The 21,928-nt window shown below is 35.1% G+C and overlaps 1 protein-coding gene across 1 annotated transcript in view; it reads right to left on the reverse strand.

The window, feature by feature from the left end:
• Nucleotides 1-21,928, reverse strand: part of NCAM2 (neural cell adhesion molecule 2) — a 287,205-nt gene that overhangs the window by 64,584 nt on the left and 200,693 nt on the right. The window contains exon 13 of the mRNA XM_072614941.1: nt 6,854-6,973. Within this exon, the coding sequence (XP_072471042.1) occupies nt 6,854-6,973 (120 nt within the window). The remainder of the gene's footprint in view (nt 1-6,853; nt 6,974-21,928) is intronic.

Raw genomic sequence — 21,928 nt, forward strand, 5'->3', positions numbered from 1 at the left:
CAAATATCAACCACTCCCACCTCCCAATTCTCCAGTTGTGGAGTTCTGGAACAGTGATCAAATTTTTGTTGTCATTGTCCTTGGATGAGGTGTATGGTACTATGGCTTCTCTGGTTCCCCTCTCATCCTCTCTCTGACTTTCTGGCCCCATGTGTCCCTGCCTGGATACAATTTCCCTTTGTGTGTTATCTTCTTGTTAGAATGTAAACTTCCTGAGGGCAAGGAATGTCCTTGTTTTTCGTATTTTTATTCCAAGAATTTATCACAGTGCTTGGCGCTTAATACATGTTTTTTCATCAACTAATTACTTATTAATCAATGTGTTCCTTATCATGCACACAGTATTACATGGTTTTAAAAAAACAGTTTAAAAACTGGCTCCCCTCCCTGAATGTAAATAGATACATTTAAATTTAATCTGCATCATTAACACTTTCTTCACCCCTTTTTTTTAGTCTAGAAATCATTAAAATGACAAATTAAGCCCTGATTGGTAGCATTTGCCAAATTTGCTCACACTCAAAATTTAATCATTAACTCTCAGGATGAGCTACCTCCAGCACATTCCTGTGTGGGTTCATTCTTCCTAGGGATGCCCATGGAGTTATGAAAGAGTACCAAGATTATGGGGGAAATATTTTGTGGCTAATGTTCTTATGCTGACACATTAGGAAGCGTCTTTGTTTGAGTTAATTGAACATTAAGGGCAAATGGAAGGCTAGTTTTAGAAGTGCAGACTTCTACCCCATCTCGGACAACTAGATGGTTAGCAGCTCAATTGCTTCCTTACCCTTTACTGAAGAACTTCATGTCTTATAACAGGGTAAAAAAGTCCTAGTCATTTCTTTTCACCTTGAAGTCTTAACACCTTGCTGTCTGTTGCCTTTTGCAATTTCATCAAGTAAACTGAGGGGAAATCAATTGATCAGGGTTCTCCTGATAAACTTCTCTTTCCCCCAACTACATCTGTAAGTAATATGATAATAAAGATTACTTTAAAATGTTTTAAAGATGATTAATGAATCCATCTGAAAACAAAAAGGAATTATACAGGAACTCTATGTTCATTAGTGAACTTTAAATTAAAATGTAAAAACAACATGGCATATTATGTAAATATTTTAGAGGTAAGTACCTTTGCAAGTTTCCTAAAAATAATTTCTTGAAAAGTTTGGAGAGGTTTATAAGACTTGAAAGAGAAATCTAAAGGAATTTAAAAAAGAATTATATACTTCAGGGTTCATGCAGGTTTTTTAGTATTTATTTAGTATCACTTTCAAAGTCAGTGTCTTACTCAATTCACATGTATTCAATTCACATAATAGGATTGCTTTGAGATAGTGACTATAATTCATCTTCAAAGGCTAATTTGTCACATATATTTAACTTATTCATAGCTAATGATCCACTGTATTTGAGCTGTCAGCAGTATTTATGGATATTGACTGAATAGAAAAAGAATTGCAAAACCAGTAAAGATTTCATCAGAAAAATCGATTAAAACCAAATGAAGGTAATATCAAGTGCTAATTTCAGCTTAATTTTTAGGTGTAATTAGATGCAAATGTTAACTTGTGGTACATGAGTATACATGTTATCTATGTGCTCTAAATATCTGTGATTATACATACAAATGGTGAAGAATAGAGGTTTGAACAATAAAAACAACGAATACCATGAAAACTTTTAAAAGATTCAGGGAAGCTAAAACTCCTCTACAATAAGCTACAGCTTAAACATTATTTGCTATGTCTACTATAAGGAGTTAACAGTAGATGTATAGAACATCAATTCTTATTAAGCCTTAGGTTACTTAGGCAAGTAGTATTTTTAAAAGAATTACTAATATCAATACGTCTCTACAGTCTCCTCCAACCTGCAACAGCAGAAGTCTAATATGCCACCTGTGGCCATCGGGCGGCTTTGAATGTGTGTGGCAAAATTAGGGGAAGGAATTCCCCTAAAGAGAAGGGGAGAGAAACGGGGAAAATATAAGTGGGAAGAGGAAGCACAAAGAAAGAAAGAAAGACAGAAGGCCACAGAAGAGGGGAAAAAAGGATTGAGAACAATGCCTACTTTGCAGAGCACTAGATTATGATATTTATGTTAGCTCAGCTGGAATATCCTTTCCTCCTCATTACCCCAAATTGGTTAAGGAAAATGGTAGCAATCTGAAGGCATGCAATGATTTAAGGATTGCTTAAGACACTTCTTCCACTTGATGTGGAACTGGTATCTGACATAGATAGCTGATAGCCTTGGGTGATTTAAGTAATGTAAGTGGTGATGAATTTAAGGAGAGTATATTGGGGGATACTAATATTGTTTAGTAGCCTCTGGAAGGCTACTCCTTTGTGTAGAAAGTACTAATGTCTGATGTCAGAAGTGGAAAGAAGATTAGGGCACATAAAATTTATAGCTGTTGTGAGAGATAATTTAGTCCAATCCTTCATTTTACAGATAAGGAAGCTGTGACTGAGAGGGGCTAAGTGACTTTCCTAAAATTACACAGGAATTAAAAGTAGAGTCAGAATTCATCATCAGGTATTTGGATTCTAAAACCAATCTTCTTTCCAACCAGGCTGAATTTGAAGTTTGTGACAAGGACTTTCAAGGATCAACGGAGATAAGAGTTCCAAGGGGAAAGCTTCAAGGATAGAAGGTATATCATTTTGGAAAGGTGAATCTAAGACCTTCCTCCTGATCATCCTTCAAAGAATTAAACCAACTAAATTAAAGCAGTGCCTTTTGTGTCATGAACACAAGAATTATATTGTCATTTAATTAAGAGTGAAACCTCAGACTGCTATTCAAAGTCATAAATTCTAAATGGGGTAGAGCTATAACCCTGGGTAGTGTAGGAAAAATAACTCTTAAGCATCACCCTGGAGCAACTGTGGAAGGTGATGGATCTTCCAATGGCCATCAAAGTACACATGAGAGGAGACTAAAGCACTATCAGAGGCAGCAGAACTGTGGCTGAGGTCATTAAAGAGAAGAAAGCAGTGATTTGTCAAATCAGGCCGCAACATTTGAGAAAACATAGTGACAGTGCAGAATATTTAGCATGCAACTTTGGGAATGTTATAATTAATATAAAGAATATATAATGTTCTTTAATTCGTTCTCTGTGAATTAAAATCCTTTTGATATATAAGGTATTGCAAAGCTTTTAGAGATTAAAGCTCCTCCCTGTCTTATCATGGCTAACATACCTGCAAGTATGGCATTGGTGCCATGATACTAGGTTGTGTAGTTAAGAGATTTTCCCTAGACATCTTGTGGGGAGAGTAGATTGAGGAACTCTGTGCTATGGGCATTTTTGATACAAAGATTATATCAATACTTAATTTTACAGTGCAGACTCCTAGCATATACTCACCTTAATGCTTGACCCTAATCTGATTCCAGTTTGCTGATATGACAGGAACAAGGTAAACATTTCAGAATGAGCGGGTAATACAATCAGTGGGGACTTTAGGAAGAGAATGGTAAGAGAAGAAAGTAGCTTGCTGTTGGAACAGAGATAAGTGAAAGTGAATGAGTTTATTATTATTTTTACTGACAGGCAGGATTCTGTTGTTCCTCCATATTTGAAGGCCTTATTTCTGTTTCTAGACAGAACTGGACTATACCAAAGAAGATAGGTGATTTTTGTCCTTCATGTATGTAGAGTGGGAGAGTTGATCAGCAGGACTTCCTGTGCATACATTTTCCTCAAGCTCATTTGATGAAATTACAATCAAAATTCATATAAAAGGCAGGTGACAGAGACAACAAAGTGTTAAACAAATGTAAAGGTTTTTATTTTGTTGCTTCTTTGGGGGAGTGAAAAAGTTCTTCAACTAAACATAATGGAATTATAAGGTACTTAGCCATTGACTGGCCAAAGAAATAGCCATTACTCTGGTGGTCTTTAACAAGCAAGACATTTGAAGTTGGGGTGGCGAGTCATTTGAGACAAAAGACAGCTCTGTGACCTCTGGGTGTGGAATAAGAGTGAGAATCATTCTTCAACTCTCTGTGGACAGGGGAATTCTTTCTTTTCCTCTCTTCCCCACTGACCATGATATCTTGTAGGGGAGTTACCCAGGGGATGCCATGGGAAGAAAAAAAGATGTAGGATCCCACATGTCTGAGTTGCCTTGGCTGTGTGTGTTCCCTAATTGTCTGGTTCTAATTGCATGCCCTCTCTTCCGACTTATACAGTTGTATTTGTGGGAGATTATACTCAGGTTTATAGAACAGAATGCTTTGTATCTATTGCTCTTATAATGCCAGTAAATATCTTTGCTTTGAGCTAAACTGTATGCTTAATTGATTATTAAAGGTAAACAAACTGCTGGGACTGTGGTCTATAGTTTTAGGAGTACAGACCCATGGAATATCTTGAACCTGGAGTAGTTGTTCCCCTGGGGATCCTACTTGTGAGTGTGAGTTTGACAGGGTAGGGGGTGAGGGGTGGTTAGAACAGAGGGCACCACACTCAATAACATCAACACTGATTTATAAAGCATATACCTATTGTGAAGTATTATTCTAGGAACTATAGGGGGTGCTAGCAATGCATGATGAAATGGAACTAATTTTTAAATTAATAACAATTCATATAGCACTTCAAGGTTTACAAAGTGCTTTCCCTATATAACTCTGTGGCATAGATAGTACAAGTATCATCCCATTTCATAGATGAGGAAACTGAAGATCATTGAAATTAGAACATTAATCTGTCATCTAGGTATGCTGCATTATCTCTTTTCTTTTAATATTCAAATGAGTGTTGTTCTTCAAAAATTTCCTTTGGAATACTATATATTTATTTTGGAATTATTGTTTTGGAGTTGCTTTAAGAGTCAATTTACAAACTAAATTAAAAAAAAAACACCCACCCTCCCTTATGTTACAGTCATAAAGTTTTTGATGGTATGTTGTAGAATTTACATGAAACATTTTTATGATATTTTATGAATTTATGATAATTGCTTCTAAGAATAGTAATAGTAGGTAGCATTTAAATAGTGGTTTTAGGTTTACAAAATGATTTAAAAAATGATTCACAAAATTAGCTCATTTTATCCTCACAATAACCCTGGGAAGTCGGTGCTATTAGAATCCCCATGTTTCAGATGAGGAAACTAAGGAAGATAGATGTTAAGTAATTTGCTCAAGGTTACCAGTAGTAAGTGTCTGAGAATGGATTTGAACTTAGTTCTTCCTGATTCCTCTATTGACCATGCCATCTAGCTGCCTAGGCGAGTTCTGGAGGACTTTTATGTTTTTCCAGAAATGAAACTTTTTCTAGCAATGAAGATAACGCCATTTTAAATATATTCAAAACAATGTGCACTGAAGAAGACAATGCCAGAAAAGAAAATTTGAAAATGACCTAAACATCGTTGGACAAAAAGCGCAGCTTTCTAAAGTGACTGTTTTGAATATTCATCTGCATATACAAGTTTTCTACTTTTTAAAGAAAACAAACAAATGACCAGGCTTATAAAAAAATCTTCCATAGAAGCAACAGAGAATAAGAACACAAAAAAGGAAAAAATTAGATAATATAAGACACGTACTGAATCGTGTAGTCATTTTGATGAATGCTTGTGTTCAGAGAACTGAGTCATCATGGGCTGGTAGAAGAAAATGTGAAAAATGTATGATTTCAGATGGCTTTGAGAAAATAATTAGACTTGGGATAAGTAGAGCTAAGGGGGGAGATCACCAAAGGCTTAAAGCATGGAGTTTTGACCTTTTTCTGTCACAATCACCTGACCTTTGGAAGTGTGATATGGGCTATGGACCTTATTTAGAATAGTATCTTTAAATGCATAAAACATAATACATAAAATTGCAAAGGAAATGAATTACACTGAAATACAGTTATCAAAATATTTGTAAAAAATAAAGATCAAAGACTGTCGAGCTAGAGGAACATTTATTAAGCACCTACTATGAACCATATACTATAAGAGGTTTTCAAATATTAATTCAACAATTCTGTGATATAGGTGCTATTAATGTCCCTATTTTACAGTTGAGGAAACTGAGGGAGACAGAAGTTGAAGTGACTTGCCCAGGGTTACAGATTTGATAAGTATCTGAATCTGGATTTGAACTCAGGTCTTTTTGACTCCAGACCCAGCAAGGTAAGAATAAATTTATTTCTAGCGGGTATATGGAAATCAACCTGAATGAATGGAGAAATTAGGTATAATGAGAAATATGGCTGCATAGTTCAGTCATTTCTTTTCAAAACAGTTATTAATTCCTTCGAGTCAATTTCATAATTTCATAATCCTAAATGCTGCGTATGGTAACTTTTATGTCATTACTTTGGCCACTTTTGCCTACTTTCTAAGAATTTCTTAAGAATGATTTTAACCTCAAGATAATCTGATTGTCTTTACAAGAGCCCAAGGGGAAGGTTGTTATGTGAATGAGTCTGTATCAGTTATTATTCTCATATCATCACTATTAAAGATACGGATTAATTTAATGGTTCCATTTCCTCTTATAACTTACAGTTTAAGGAATAAAAGCAATAGCCACGCTAAATTAAAGTAATAGAATTTTGAATGTTATAGCAGATAGAAAATAGAATAACTACGACCAAATTAATTAAAATGTAAATAAATAATAAATCTCCTTTATTGGGAAAATTTCCCTTGGGAAATTTGTGTTTAAATGCATTTCTTTGTATTAGTGTAGCACAAAGAGGCTTCTAGTATTCTGAATAGATTATATAATAATCCTGATTTATTTTGAGTTAATTTATGAATTTGCATGCAAAGAGAAAAATAAGCATATTATAACATTTTAAAATCCTGTATTAGTTAAAAATACGATTACTTACGGACTGGTAATGTTTGAAAGATTTCAGTTTTACTGTAGTCCCCTTGACCTTTTCCATTTACAGCTGCAACCTTGATTTCATAGGTTGTATTTGGTTCTAAGTTGCTTAAAACAACCGTTGCTGAGAGAAAGAGACACACAGAGAGAGACAGAGATTTCATATAAATAAAAGGCTGAAGGAGGGTATAAATTAAGCACAATTTCTTCATCACATTCAGAATATTTCTTTTCCTGTGAATTACAAGGAGAACCAAAGAAAGAATGAGAGTATGAGGATGAAATGGGGGGGAAAGGCCTACCCTCAAACTGATATAACTTCTTCAGCCTAGTAATGTGGGCACAGTTTTCAAAGGCTGAGAGAGACCAAGGAACTTTCAACTTTAATGAAGGCTGTATGAAAACAAACAACCCCCTGCCCCAATTCCCTTAAAAGCCACTTGTGACATATGGTAATCATTCTTCATTTTAAAAAAGTCCTTTAAAAATATTTTCTGTGCAAATGTACTAACAGGAAAATTCTAGGTTTCATTCAAAGATGACAATGAGAAAGGATCCAACTACAACCTACTTCTTCTGAGAAATATAGCATGAAACAAATATTCAATAAGACTGAAGAGATGTACCTCCAGCTTGTCCAGGATTATACTAGAAGATGACCATAGGCCTGAGGTTTTTCTATTCAGGGGCTCTCTGGGAAGCCTATAGTCAATCTTGTTTCCTGTAAACCAGGGTCTAAAACCAGAAGTGTCTGCTTGGTTGGGGCCAAACTGTAGGAAGAAGTCAAAGCTGGGGATCTGTTGGATAAGTGACAGCACAAGAAGATAGAGTGGACATGAGGCAAGGTCAGTGTATAGGGGACAGGACCTGGAGTCAGTTACAATCTCTGGAAGATGAAATATTAGGCTAGTGAAATCTCAATTCAGGCTCTGTTGTAGCCAAACCAGGAGACAAAGCCAATTCCCAGTAGATGCACAAGATGATAGAGAGGCTAAGGTTAATGTGTCCTATACTCTCTTGTCTATGTTCACTTGAGATGTTTCAGGAGATGAGACCCAAATCTCCAGATCAATGTGGGTGGTTACAAAAGGAGATAGAGGCAAGGATTGAGGAGGAGCATGGTCTCATCCCTAGGGCCAGTTCCCCTTTCTCAGGGCAGAATTATGTAAGGAATCAAGGAGGGAGAACAAGATGCAGTTACCCTATCTAGAATTGCAGCCGGATGGCAGCAGTGGCAGTGTCATCCAGACTACATCAGGGACAGAAACTGGGCCTAGCCATCATACTGAAGTGCAAAAGAAAGGAAAGAGTCTGTATGTAGTACCTAGTACCCACCTAGATCTAATTCAAGAACTGAGGCTAGAAACCTATGGAAATACAAGGATGCTTCTAATACCATTAAGAAATAATATGGGGAAGGATTGCTTAAGGGGAGAAGGTTAAGTAACAGGAGGGCAAGGTAGCAGGTAGAAGAAAAGTAGAGGAGTTTGGAGAGCTAGGAAAAAAGAGATATGCACAAACATAAAAACAAGATTAGGAGTAGAATCTCTTAGGGAAAGGTATAAGTTAATTTATGTATGTATGTATGTATGTATGTTTATATCAATATCTAATATGTAAATATATCCATGCTGAATTGTAGCCTCAGGGTGGGGGCGGGGAGGAGGAAAGGGGAAGAAGGGGGAAAAAACAAAGTAAAAAGTGTACAGCAGAGAACAAAAGAAAGTCTGCAAGAAAGCAAAGATGGACAGCTTTCATCATAACATGCAGTATCTAATGTATAGGCTTTCTTGAAATAGAAAGTTATTGCTATATATTCTGAATCTTATCCTACATTCTGCTATGCATATGACATGTTTTTTTCATTTCTTATTTGATATTTAAGTTTATGTTTCTTTTTCTTTTCTTATTATATATTTAAGTTTTAGTAAATAAAAAATTGGAAGGGTTAAAAAAAAGAAATAATATGGATTAAGACTCTGAAGAGAAAAACTCAGAAGAGATAAATAACTGTATAATAAGGACACAAAAAGCACCAGAAAAAAGAGTGTATTGGCCACAACAACTGTATTAACTAAATAAAGAAATGAAGAAAGAACTGAAATGAGATAAGGAATGAAATGAGTGTAGTTGGAAAAAAATAACTGAAAACAGAAGGCAGAAAGCATTACTTATATAGAGGATACTCCAAAAAAATGGGACAGAACAAAAGGAACTTAATGATTCAATGAGACAAAAAATGAAAACAAAGTTAAAAAAAGCTGGAAAAATCAGAACACATGAAGTGTCTACAATAAAAAACATGACCTAGAAGATAGGATAAAAAAAGATAATTTAAGTCTCACTGGGCTCCCAGAAAACCATAGCAAACAAAACAAAAATCATCAAAGGCATTGGGATATTGTAGTTCAAGAAATCATAAAAGAAAACTACACTGAATTATAAGAACATGAAGGAAATAAAAAATGGGAAATATCAACATATCAAGATATGCGATAGTAAAATAGTTATATGCAAGAACTAAGAGAACTTACTTCCTGAAAGAATCTAGTTCAACCCTTGTGTTGCTATGAAATGAACTCTTGAGAAAAAAATTTTATTGGTATCCTGAGAAAAATAAATGGGACTATGTTTCTAGAATTGAAGAAGTCAGTAATTGTAGTTATGGTAAAAGGTGATTTTGGCCATAATCTTTCTCAGTCACTTAGTCAATAAGAATTTATTAATCAGTCATTCTTTGCCAGGCACTATGCTAAGCATTGGAAATACAAAAAGGGTAAAAATGTTTCCTGTCCTCAAGGAGCTCACATTCTAAAGGAGACAGCAAACAAAACATTGTTTACATATAAAGTATAAACATTGTAGCACAGATTTTACCATGTCACCCTCTTGTCCCCTATTCAATAAACCCTAATGGCTTCCTATCACCTTCAAGATCAAATATACAATTATCTATTTGACATTCAAAGCTCTTCATAATCTGCTACCCTCCCCCCTCCCTTGCCCCTAGACTTTTTGGTCTTTTTACACTCTCCTTACCCCCATTCAGGCACTCTAAGATCCAGTAACACTGGTTTATTTGTTATTCCTTAACAAGACACTCTTATCTCTTTACTCTGGGAATTTTCATTTGTCTGCTTTCCATGCCAAAGGCAGCTGGATGGCACAATGGATAGAGTGCTGAGCCTGGAGTCAGGAAGATTCATTTTCTTGAATTCAAAATGGCCTCAAACACTAACTATGACCCTGGGCAAATCACTTAACACTGTTGAGCTCCATTACTCATCTGTAAAATGAGCTGGAGAAGGAAATGACAAACCACTCCAGTATCTTTGCCAAGAAAACCCCAAATGGGGTCACAGAGTCGAACATAAATGAATGACTAACTAATCCCATGTCTGGAATGCTCTTGGTCCTCTTTTCTGACTCCTGGCTTCCTTCGAGTCCCAGCTAAAATCCTATTTTCTATAAGAAGCCTTTCCCGATCCTCCTTAATTCTAGTGCCTTCTCTCTGTTGATTATTTCCAATTTATCCCATCTATAATTTCTTGAATATAGTTGCTTGCATGCTGTCTTCCCCATTAGACTGTAGGCTTGAAAGCAGGGACTATCTAGCCTTTCTTTGTATTCCCAGTACTTAGCACAGTTGCTGACAACGCATGTTACAAACATGACACTGACTTTTAAAATTCTTTTAATTATTTATAAAAATCATATATAAAATTAATAAATTAAGTAATATATTAATTTACTTAAAAATTAAAAAAATTTACATTACATATATACATTGGTTCTTTTAGGAGTTTTGATTTTTTTCCCATAATCATTTTCTCACTTATTATGAACCCATTATAATTAAATGCAAAATGCCTGACAGTAGGGGTGCTTATTAATGTATTCATTTTACTGTTTTCGATTCATATTAATTACAAATAGTTATTACTTCATCATTTCTTACTTTATAGGCTGAGTGTTTAATGATTATTTTTAGCATTATTGGTTTGCTAAACACAGTTTTTATTTTACCACTTCTCGAAAAAATGGAATGTGAAATGTTTAATAAATATTATGATGCTTTTGACCCGAAATGCATAATGATTTCCTGATTTTATGAGTGGACCCACAGAATTAAAATAAGGACATTATAAGGATACTGAAAAGAAAGGTCAAAATTGGAATATTACAAGGTAATTCATGCTAATGTCAGGGCTGAGAAGACTACTCAATACTTTGTTAATTAACTCATCTATTAGATAAAGTAAATTATATTGGATACACTGAGAGGATGAGACAGCGACTAGAAACTGACTTTGATATCCCCTTCTGAGAAGAGTGGCTCAAGGGAGTAGATCATAAATGCAAAATATTTAATGATAAAGGAAAACTGAACACACACACAGTTGGATGTATAAATACATTTAATTCAGTTGGGAAACAGGCAAAACAAGGAGACAGGAAAGCTTAAAAGGGAGAGTAAGTCTGGTGAGAGAATATTCTGGTAGGGTGCTTTCTTAATTTTTGAGAATAATTTTTGAAGTATGAATACTAATAGCTTTTTAAAAATCTGATGGAGTTTTATGAATTCATTAGGACCAGGAGTTTTTCCCACTTTGGTAGTTACTTTACAAGGGCAGCTAGGTGGCACAATGGATAGAGTTCTGACCTGGAGTCGGGAAGGCCAACCAAAATTCAAATCCAGCCTTAAACACTTACTAGCTGTGTGACCTGAGCAAGCTGTTTAACCTTGTTAGCCTTGTTTCCTCATCTGTAAAATAAGCTGGAGACGAAAATGGAAAACTCTTCCAGTCTCTTTGTTAAGAAAATCCCAAATGGGGTTATGGGGCGTTGGACACAACTGAAACAACTGAATAAACGACAAAAAATTTCTTTACATCCTGGTTCTAATTCTTTATCTGAGATTGGATTTTCTCAGTTTTGTTAGCCTATAACTGTGTGTAATAGATTGGGATTAATTTTGTTTCTTCTGTTGTTGTGATTTCATCTTGTTCATTTGCTCTTTTATTGATTTAATTTTCTGACCTCACCTTCTTCAAAAGAATAGTTCAGGGTTTATCCATTTTGTTAATCTTTTTAAAGAACTAGCTTTTAGTTTTATTAATGATTTCTTTGGCTTTTTTTCAGTTACAAATTTAACTATTTCTCCTTTAATTTTTAATATCTTCTCTTTTGTGCTTATTTTAGGCTTATTTGTTGGCTTTATGATTTTTAGATGCATTATCTTTTTTCCATTTGTAAAACAGTCCTCTGAGGACTGTTTTAGCTGCATCTGGTATATTGTTTCATCATTGTAATTTTCTTTCACAAAATTATCAATAATTTCTATAATTTGTTCCTTGGTACACTCATTATTCAGGATTTCCTTCTTAAGTCTCCATGTGGATCTGTATCTTTTGTTTGTGGTTCCTCAAAGGATGCCCATTTTCATTGTGTTATGGTCTATTAAGGGTGGATGTATTTCTGCCTTTTGACATTTGTGTGCAACACAGTGTTTTGTATTGTCAGTAATCTTTAAAAATGGTTGTTCCCTTCACCCTCAATCCCCATCCTGCTTGTTATCCCTCACTAGTTCATTTACCTGCTTATTTACTTCCTTTATTTCTCTGTTTAGTTAAACAGAATTTCCCTTCTTTTCTACTCCTTCAATTTATTTTGTTCATTAGTTTTTAAAATTTCATTTTCTGTGCATTTCTAGAAAGCAATTATTTCCTTCATTCTCTTCCCTTTTTGGGTCTATTTTCAACTTTTATTCTTTGGTTAGTAGTCCTTATTAAGAATTTATTTAGTTTTTCTTTTTTCTGCATTTCTCATGGATTTAAAACTTTTGAGGTGCTTATTTTGGATTTCTTCTTCTACATTCTGTTATTGCTTTGTAAAGCCTGTCCCTTGGTCTCCTTTCTTTCTTTTGTGCCTCACTCACAGAAAAATGTCAACTCATGCAGGTGATGCAGAGGACATCATCCTAGCGTAGGATTCTTACTATGTTCCCAATTATGCGGCTTATTCTTGGCCTTTGCCTCAACTTAATCATTGCCTCTAGACCCCCTCATTTTACCTCAAAATCTCAAAACAAGGCAGGATGGTGTGGTCTCTCTAAGCACTAGATCACTGTAGATAGCACCCACTGTAAGGTCCTGACCTCCATTTATAAAGTACCTTTCTTCACTCACAGGAGCATTTAACAGTGTTACCAACTCCAACATTTTAAGCAAGGTTTTCTGCTTTTGCCCATTTTACCCTTTGCTTTGCCTCTTTACCCAATCTCCTCAAAGGTTTCTTTTTTTCTGAGAGACTAATACAGTTATTTTCCCTTCATTTTTTAACTTTTGACTTAATTAGGATACATCACATATTCCCCCTATCTTCTTCCTCTCCTTTTTTTAATGTTCCTTTCAATTTTGTAATTTAGTACCATCAAAATATTGATGCACCTGTAGATGGGTTATCAGGCTTAATTCATGATGTTTTCAACTGCTTTCACAAGCCTTGTCTTTGTACATTCAGAAAGAAATATCTTAGTGGTCTCTCTATTGTTATTTTGTTGTCCGTATTTGATGTATTTGTTTATCCTTCTTGTATTTCTGTTGCCTGGAATTTTTGAGAAGCAAATAATCTCTTCTGGTCTGGCTTTCTTTCTAAGAATTTTTTTTAAACATCTCTTTATTATTGAATTTTCATCTTTTTTTATTTATGCTTAGACTTAGATTTATAGGGTAGGTCACCTTGGGATGCATCATGAGCTCCATTACTTTTCAGAACATATTTTATTTCCTCCTGAGTCTTCTGGTGGATGCAGAATAGTCTTGTCATTCAAATGTCCTTTACTTTATATTCTGAGGTCTCCTTTGGTCACTTCCAGAATTTTTTGTTTCTCAATGGAACTGTGAAATTTAATTGCTATATATCTTGGAGTTTTCAGTTTTTTCTTTTTCTGTAGGTGATCTACATATTCTTGCAATTGACACTTTTCCCCATGTTCAGAAATTGTGGCAGTTTTCTCATATAATTTTTTGCATTATGTTCACTTTTTTTATATGTTTTGCTCTTATGGGAGACCTATAATCCTTAAATTGTCCCTACATGTTTAGGACGTACTGGATCTTTTACTTAAAAGGCATTTAAACTGTCCTGGAGACTTGATTGGCTCAGGGATTATGGCTCAAGTCAAACATGTATAGCTTCCTGGTTGCCTGAGTGGCCAAAAAGTCATTTCCATTCAAGAAACATATACTAGATATCTACTTTAGGAAAGGAACTCAGTAATTTCCATTTAGTCATGTAAAAATTCCTTATTATTTACTCCATGTTTAGTTTTTTAACTCTGAATTAACTCCATTAATGATTCCATATTTAACTCCATTAATAACTCCCCATTTAGTTATTCCTGTCTATCATCATTTCATTATTATTATTATTTTTTAGGGAGAAGAGCAGGACTTTTCCTTAGGAGTTTAAGCAGGTAATATATAGGTCAGTGAATGAAAGCAGATTTGTAAGAGTAAAGTTCCAGAAAATATGGAATTCTAAACATTCTTTATTTTCTCTCTATGATGACAGATGACCTCACTCAGGTGACAACAAATCTCTGCTGTGCATGGCCTAGATTGTGAGTGCCCTGGAAGATTCTTATTAAACACACTTGGAGATAAAATTTTGAAAAATATTGTAATATTTCTTTAGGGATCATTAACTATTTGCCAAGGAGGCTAAGGGCAAGACAAGTGAAAAGCAAAATTATCAGTTAATTATCCAATCAAGAATCATTTAAGCATCTCTTCAATGCCAGTGCCTATGCTGGGAAGAAAACATTGAAAGAGCTGCTTTTCTCAATAAGCTTAAATTCTAATGGGAGCATGATGTGAACATATATAAGTACAAAATAACCATAAGATCATTGGGGAGAGGAGGCACTAGCAGCTAGGGCATCAGGCAAGCTCCTTTAGAAGCTGGTGCTTGGGTTGAACTCTGAAGAAAATGATAGGACTCTGAGTCAGAGGTAAGTAAGAAGTAAATTCCAGCTATAAGGGAAAGCTTGTAAAAAAGCAGAAAAGGGTGAAAAAGTGCTTTTTCTGTGTGAGGGACAGAAAGAAGGTTAGTTTGACTGGATCAAAGAAAATATAAAGGGAAACTGTATAATAATGCTGCAAAGTTAAGTGGGAAACAAATTGTGAAGGGCTTTAAATACCTACAAAGGGTTTTTTAATTGACCCCAGAGGCAATAGGGGGTTGCTGGAGTTTATTAAATAGGAGAGTGACATGCACTTTTGTAGCTATGTGTAGGATCTACTGAATAAGGGGGAAATATACATGGAGATCAATTATGAAGCTATTACAGTACTCCAATAAAAAGGTAATGAGGCAATGCACTAGACTGGTGAGTGTGGAAATAGAAAGGAGATGAGTGAAGGAAATGTGCATGCACTGACAAAATTTGGCAGCTAATTGGATGTATGAGGCTAGAAAGTCAAGAAAGATTCTATGGTTTAAAAGTTGGGTGACTGGAAAGGTGGTGGCACTCTTGAATATGAAAATTCAGAAGATGGATGGTTTTGGGTTGGGAGTCAGGGGAAGATAAGAAGTCTTGTGTTGGACATGTTGAGTTTGAGATGACTATATTCAGTTAAAAATGTCCAATAGGCAAATGGTGATGCAAGACTGGAGCTAAGGAAAGAGACTACAGCTGAAAATAGAGATCTAGGAAACCTTTGCACAGGAATGGTAATTAAACTCTTGGAAAATGAAAAGAGAGAAAAAGAGAAAGATAGACAGAGAAAGAGTATGTATTCGTCCTTCGTTGTTGAAGAAAACTGTGCCATCAGAGAAATAATGACATGACTTGCACTTGAGTTTGTTTTGAGGGAGGGAGGGCTGTGCAGGTCACCAGCCTCACTTCTCCTCCAGAGCCATCTGAATCCAGTGACCAGAAATTCATCAGGATGACTGGAGATGACCCAGGATAAGGCAACTGGGATTAAGTGACTTGCTCAAGGTCACACAGCTAGTGAGTGTCAAGTGTCTGAGGTGAGATAGGTGGTGTAGTGGATAGAGCATCTGTGCAGGAGTCGGAGGACCTGAGTTCATATCTCACCTCAGACAGAGAAAGAATATTGATAAAAGAAGAGGGCCCCAATAGAAAGCTTCGGTTACTCTTAATGGGCATCATATGGATGATAATTCAGCAAAGAACATTAAGAGGTCAGTGAGGAAGGAGTATAATGAAGAAAGGTCAGTGTTACAGAATTCCAGAGTGGAGAGAATATCCTGGGGAGAGGGTAGTTGACAGTGTCCAAAGCTGTAGAGAGCTCAGGATGGAAGAGGACTGAGAGCAGCCTATCCCATTTGGCAATCAAGATGTCATTGGTTATGCTGTTTTTCTTTAGAGAGAGAAGTTTTAGTTGAATGAGTAGGTGGGAAAATTGATTTGAAAGGGTCAAGAAGTGAAAAGTGAGTGAAAGGGGAGGAAGCAGAGGAAAGTAGAGTAGACAGACTTTTCAAAGAGTTTGGCTTTGAAAGGGAGGAAAGATATGGAATATTCAGTTGAAGGGTAGTTAGGTTAAGTGACACTTTTTAAAGAATGAGAGATACCTGGGTATGTTTAAAGGCAGTAGGGAGGGAACAAGTAGAAAGAGAGACCAAATATTAGAGAAAGGAGATGATTAAGGGGGAAGTTTGTTGGAGGAGACATGATGGGATGGGAATCAAAGCTTGGCTATAAGAAAGGACCCTTTTTCATAAGAGTTTGTGGTAAGGAAGGAGAGAATGGAGAATAACCTTAGGGGTTTTTATGATGTAGAGATGTGGAAAATATGGAGCTCACAGATAATGGCTTCCATTTTTCCAATAAAGAATGTCCTCTGCTACAGGGAAGGGGTACCAGAATTTTGAGGAGACAAAAGAAGGTTTGGAATAGCCTCTGTGGGGAGTAAGAATCAATGAAGGAGGACTAAGACTTGTCTTGCTTCAGAGAAGACTCAGTTGAGATTAGATAACAAAAACCCCAAAATTTATAATGTAAAAATGCTTCAGCAATGAAAACCAAGCTGTCCCTCCCTTCTTCCCTACCCAACACTATATCTGCTGTAACAAAAAATCAAACAGTAAGAAAAGAAATACAAAACAAGTGTTCCATACCCCTATATCAATAATTACAGAAGGCCTAGTTTTCTGATTGAATTAGTCAATCAGTAAGAGGTATGAACTAGGTGTGAACAAGGTCTAGACATGCTCTCTGAATCATTCAATCAAAGGCATAAATTTGGAATAAGTAACCAAAGGAAGAGTGAAGTGGTTTTGAGACATTGCCTCTGAAAATAAATCCACCCACAAAGTACTCTATCTTGCTGCTAGGAAGAGTACAATGGTTTCATATCTTTTGTTTTGAGGGAGAACCTTCTTCATTGACACATTACTGGAGTTTAATTAATGTTTATTGACTCACTCACTGATGTTTTCTTAGTTCTACTTATCTTGCTTTGCATTAGTTCATCTAAAATTTCCCATATTTCTTTCAATTCTTATTGGGCACCTCTTACTGCATAACAGTATTACATTACTTTCATATACTGTAGTTTTTTCAGCCATTCCTCCATCGATGAGCACCTGTCCTGTTTCTAGTACTTTGTTAGTACAAAGAGTATTTATGAAAACTTAGTTTTATTGGATCTTTATTTCTGACCTGGAAACTGGACTAGGTTCCAAGGAGACAGTAAAAGAGGAGGTTACAAATCCTACTCATTTTTGCAGCAGGCTATGGAAAAGTGCTACATTTTATGGGAGACTACACTCCTCTATTCTGAAAGATATTGGGATCATTTGCACTCATTTTGTTAATCAATCCCTGCCTGAGATATGAAAGTATTTCCATGAGAGATGTCTAGGTTGGCATGGAATAACTATAGCATAGATTATAGGAATTGCTCTCTATGTCTGTGAAGAAAAGGAGGTTGTGGAAGGGGACCAGAATGTTATGCAGCCTGTTTCTGCCCAAACTATTCTTTAGGAAGTTACTATACAGGTCATTAGAAAGGTTGTTGTACAAGCTGTTTTGGAAATTATATCTAAACAACTTTGGGCATTTCAAAAGTGCTTCTACTGTGGAAGGAGAGGTTATATTACTAGACTATTTTAAGAGAAAGAGGAATGTTAGAAATCAAAAGCAGAATGGCTTCCCTAAGAAGCAATAATTCAGAAAGTGGGAGACCTAAGGGCTGTGGATCTCAAGGACGTTTTTTTTTCCCAGACCCGAAGAACTCAGCTTTTCTCCATGGGTTCCCTTCACCCCTAGCTCCCTTTACTGATTTCATAAATTGAATAACTAATCTTTCTCTTGAGAAGTTATCCAGTTGAAATTTAATAAGTATGAGCTAACTAAAGCTGTGTGGAAATGAATTTTGGTTTTAACTCAAAGAATCACCAACTAGTAGATAATTTGTCCCTAAAATCCACCTGTAAACAATTAGGGACAAGACCTCCTAGCCAGATTTTGGAATTCCTTGCTCTTTGATGGTATTCTGTTCCATACAAATTGCACCCCCTCTGCTCCCCTGCCCCATCAGACCAATGTATTTAAAACTGCATAGTTTCTATCCTTTAAAAGCTCACTTTGATCAAGGTTTTTTGATAGTGGCCTTAAATGAAATCACTTTAGAATTTTAGCAATATACGTTTTAAATGTATGTTATGAATTAGTAAGTATTAACTCTCTCTAGATTCTGGAAAGTTAAGAGTAATTAAGCAGAAAATAGAAGATAATATTTTTAATTTGGAAAATTACTTTGAGTTTATCTCTGTGGGTAACATAACAGATCTCTATTGTTAGTTGGATAGTCAAGCCTTTTGTAATCTTAACGGGACTGGGAATAGATAGGACTCCACCCTTGTGTTTCAACAGGAACATAAACCCTTGCATGCCTCCTATCTTAATGGTTTTCTTTTTAAGAAAGAATTTGTCCCACAAACTTTTTCTGGGACAAAGAACAGGAAGAACAGTGAAAATCTTTGGATCTCCTGGAGAACACCTGAATTATAGCTAATTAAACAGCAGGTTATAATTGTGATAGGCAAATTAATGAAGGGAATTCTCTGGTTTGAAATTAACTCTATATCTTGGGAAAGTAGGATTGCAGTAAGATATCAATTTAACAATAGTATGCACAGTAGCTATAAGCCAATACATAAAGTTATAGAGGGTGAGAAGAAATTTGATGAGCAAAGTGTTCCAAAGTGTGATAAATTGGCTAGATTACAGTCACTTTTAAAATCTTCTGCAGAAGATTAGCTGGAAATAGTGAATCTCATAATATGAAATGTTTAGAATAAATAGCCCTTGTGTAAAATATAATACCAAATAACTGAAATTATAAATTGACATTCTATATGATATTATTTGGGAAATAGATTCAGTTGTAATTAAATTTATTCAGGTTTCATTTTGAGTGAAATTTGTTATTTATTATTATTATTATCATGCTATATCAGAATACTTGTTAATTATGTGGTTTTAAGCCAAATTATCCCAGTTATGTGATTGGTAATATGTATAAAGATAATGTCTAACATTAATTTGAATATTCATTGTATTAGAAATATTATTAGAAAAGTGAATTCTTCTTTCATTCTTTTGGGTTATGGATTTAATTGGTAAAAGACTAATGTAAACGTGTTTAAAAGCTCTTTAGAAATATAGGCGATAGTAATGATGGGTTTCTGTGAAGTTGGCATAGCAAGGAACCCTTTAAAATGTTCTCATCTGTGAAAAGCAGAGTCCTAATATCTCACTAGACCTGTTAATAGTTAAAGTAATGCTGAGTGTTTGCTTGTTTGGCAGACTGACAATTGAGCAGAACATCAATATTTTAAGACTTCAAGCTCTGGCCCCATGCTCAAGTTGAAGTACAGTGATTTTATTTTAGTTAAGAACTAGAACTTCCACAGGAAAATATTTTGATTCTTACAAATTTTTTAAAACTCTCTAACCACTATATCACACTGTCCTAAGAAAGATTTTCAACTTTGGCTTTAGTCTCTACAAGTAAAGCTATATAATCATCTGACTAGTTCTGTCCATTTACCTTTCAGGATGTTCTGTAGGAAATTTATATTACAAATCTAACACTATTTAAGCATTGGATATGGTGAAAATATTGGTTATTGTGATCTATGAATATTGCATGGGACCCCATAATGGTAATTCAAATGGGAAGATCTTTCTCATCCATTAATAGACCCATGTGACCTGCCTGGGTCACATGGAAGTCTGAGTCACATGATGGGAAGAGTTTACTGAACAGGTGGAGCAGGAAGGGGTGGAATAGGAAGTGAGTCAGAGCAGTCAGAGCTGGAAAAGAAAAAGCTGGAAGCAGCTAGCTTGAGTGGGAGAGCTTGTTTTTGATTTGTTTAAGGTAGCTGGTTTGTGGGAATCTTAATAGAAGGAAGGCTTGGGGTTGGTGTTGCCCTCTGCATTGTTACTGTGAATGGATTTCTCTGTTGCTGTGATGGATCTGGTTTCTGGTATTGGGATTTGGTTTACTAGTGTCTGAATAAATGTTTTGGTTCTGTCTTTCCTATGAAGAGTCTTTTATATTTTGTGATTCAGAACTGTGCTTGCATAATCATAGCCTCCATAGGCACAGTGAATATTGCATTAGTGCTAAGGACCCTAAATCGTTCCTTGTATCATTCAAATTGAGAATTATTTAATTAACTTCTGTGAAAACTCCAAGGTTTCTACCTGGGGAAAATACCTTGTCAGCAGTAGGTCAAACTCCTCAGGTCTTTTTTGCCTGGACCAAAAACCAGTCCTTCAACTGGACTTCAGAGTGAGGAATTTTAACATCAATGACTTATACATAAACACATTTTAAGTTACCTAATAAAACAGGTAAGAATTCAAACTGATAAAACTTTAAATGTATTTCTTAGTACTGATAATATAAAATTAGGTATATGTCTATATTGTGAAACTTGGTAACACCAACATAGTTAGAAAAAGAGATTCTCTTTTAATTTGGAAATTGTTTCATTATACTTTTAGTGCAAAGAGTATTATATTTTATTCAGATTACAATGACGAAAAAACATTTTTTTTCTTCTGTTTTTATCTGATAAGATGCTTGACATGATTTTATGTTCGCTCTTCTGGTGATATGTTGTAAATTCTCTAAGGCTTAAACCTAAAAGATACAGAGGTGAAAGTACCTACCACATCCAATCAGAATGAGAAAGTGCATAGATCATTTTATGTAAGTGCAGAATGATTTTTCTGTGCAAAGTAATTTAGAGATGGATTTAACTGAAGTGAGATAACTTCAATAGAAATGGATTTTATTTTATGTTTCAAATCCACAATATTGTTTATGATATTATTAGGATCACAACTTCTTTCTCATCTAGATGTTGCTACATTATGAGCTAAACTGCTAAAAGAAAAAGAAAATATTTGTAAACTATTAATATTGTGAAGTACTTCTCTAAAATAAGGAGGAAGTTTCATCTAAAATTAGCTATTACTTAGGAAAATGGTAAGATTATTGGTTTAGTTATTAAGGGTTATTATGATAAGGCCAATTTAATTGAGTATATTTTTAGCATTGCTTTGCTTAGAAAACTGAATCTCCTCCCCCACTAAGAACACTTTTTGATGATGAGATGGTAATTAGGAATTTATTTGTGGTAATTAGGAGTTTATAGCATAAGACTATTGTGCGTTCTGAAGTTATATCTAGAATGCTCTGTACTGAAATTACATTTTGGTTGACTTAATCTTAACAAATTCCAATTTTAAAGATTTGTTTTTGCTTCATGGGTTGCATAAGATACGGCTCTCTGTCAGTTTAGAAGTTTCCAGCTATGTTAATAATGGTTTGTGCTCTATCTTATGTTGCTTTAAAGAGAAATCTACTTTTACCCAGGGTCATTCATTTGAACATGGCTAGTAATTGAAAATGCTTTATTATAAGCAACTATTTGATATGCACTGTTTAGAAACTGATTACTCAATGTATTTTTATATCTCATCCCAGAACCTTTTGCTACAACTGAAGGTTTTTTTGGAGATTTTTAA

The sequence above is a fragment of the Notamacropus eugenii genome, chromosome 5, assembly GCF_028372415.1.
Source record: "Notamacropus eugenii isolate mMacEug1 chromosome 5, mMacEug1.pri_v2, whole genome shotgun sequence".
NCBI classification, from domain to species: Eukaryota; Metazoa; Chordata; class Mammalia; order Diprotodontia; family Macropodidae; genus Notamacropus; species Notamacropus eugenii.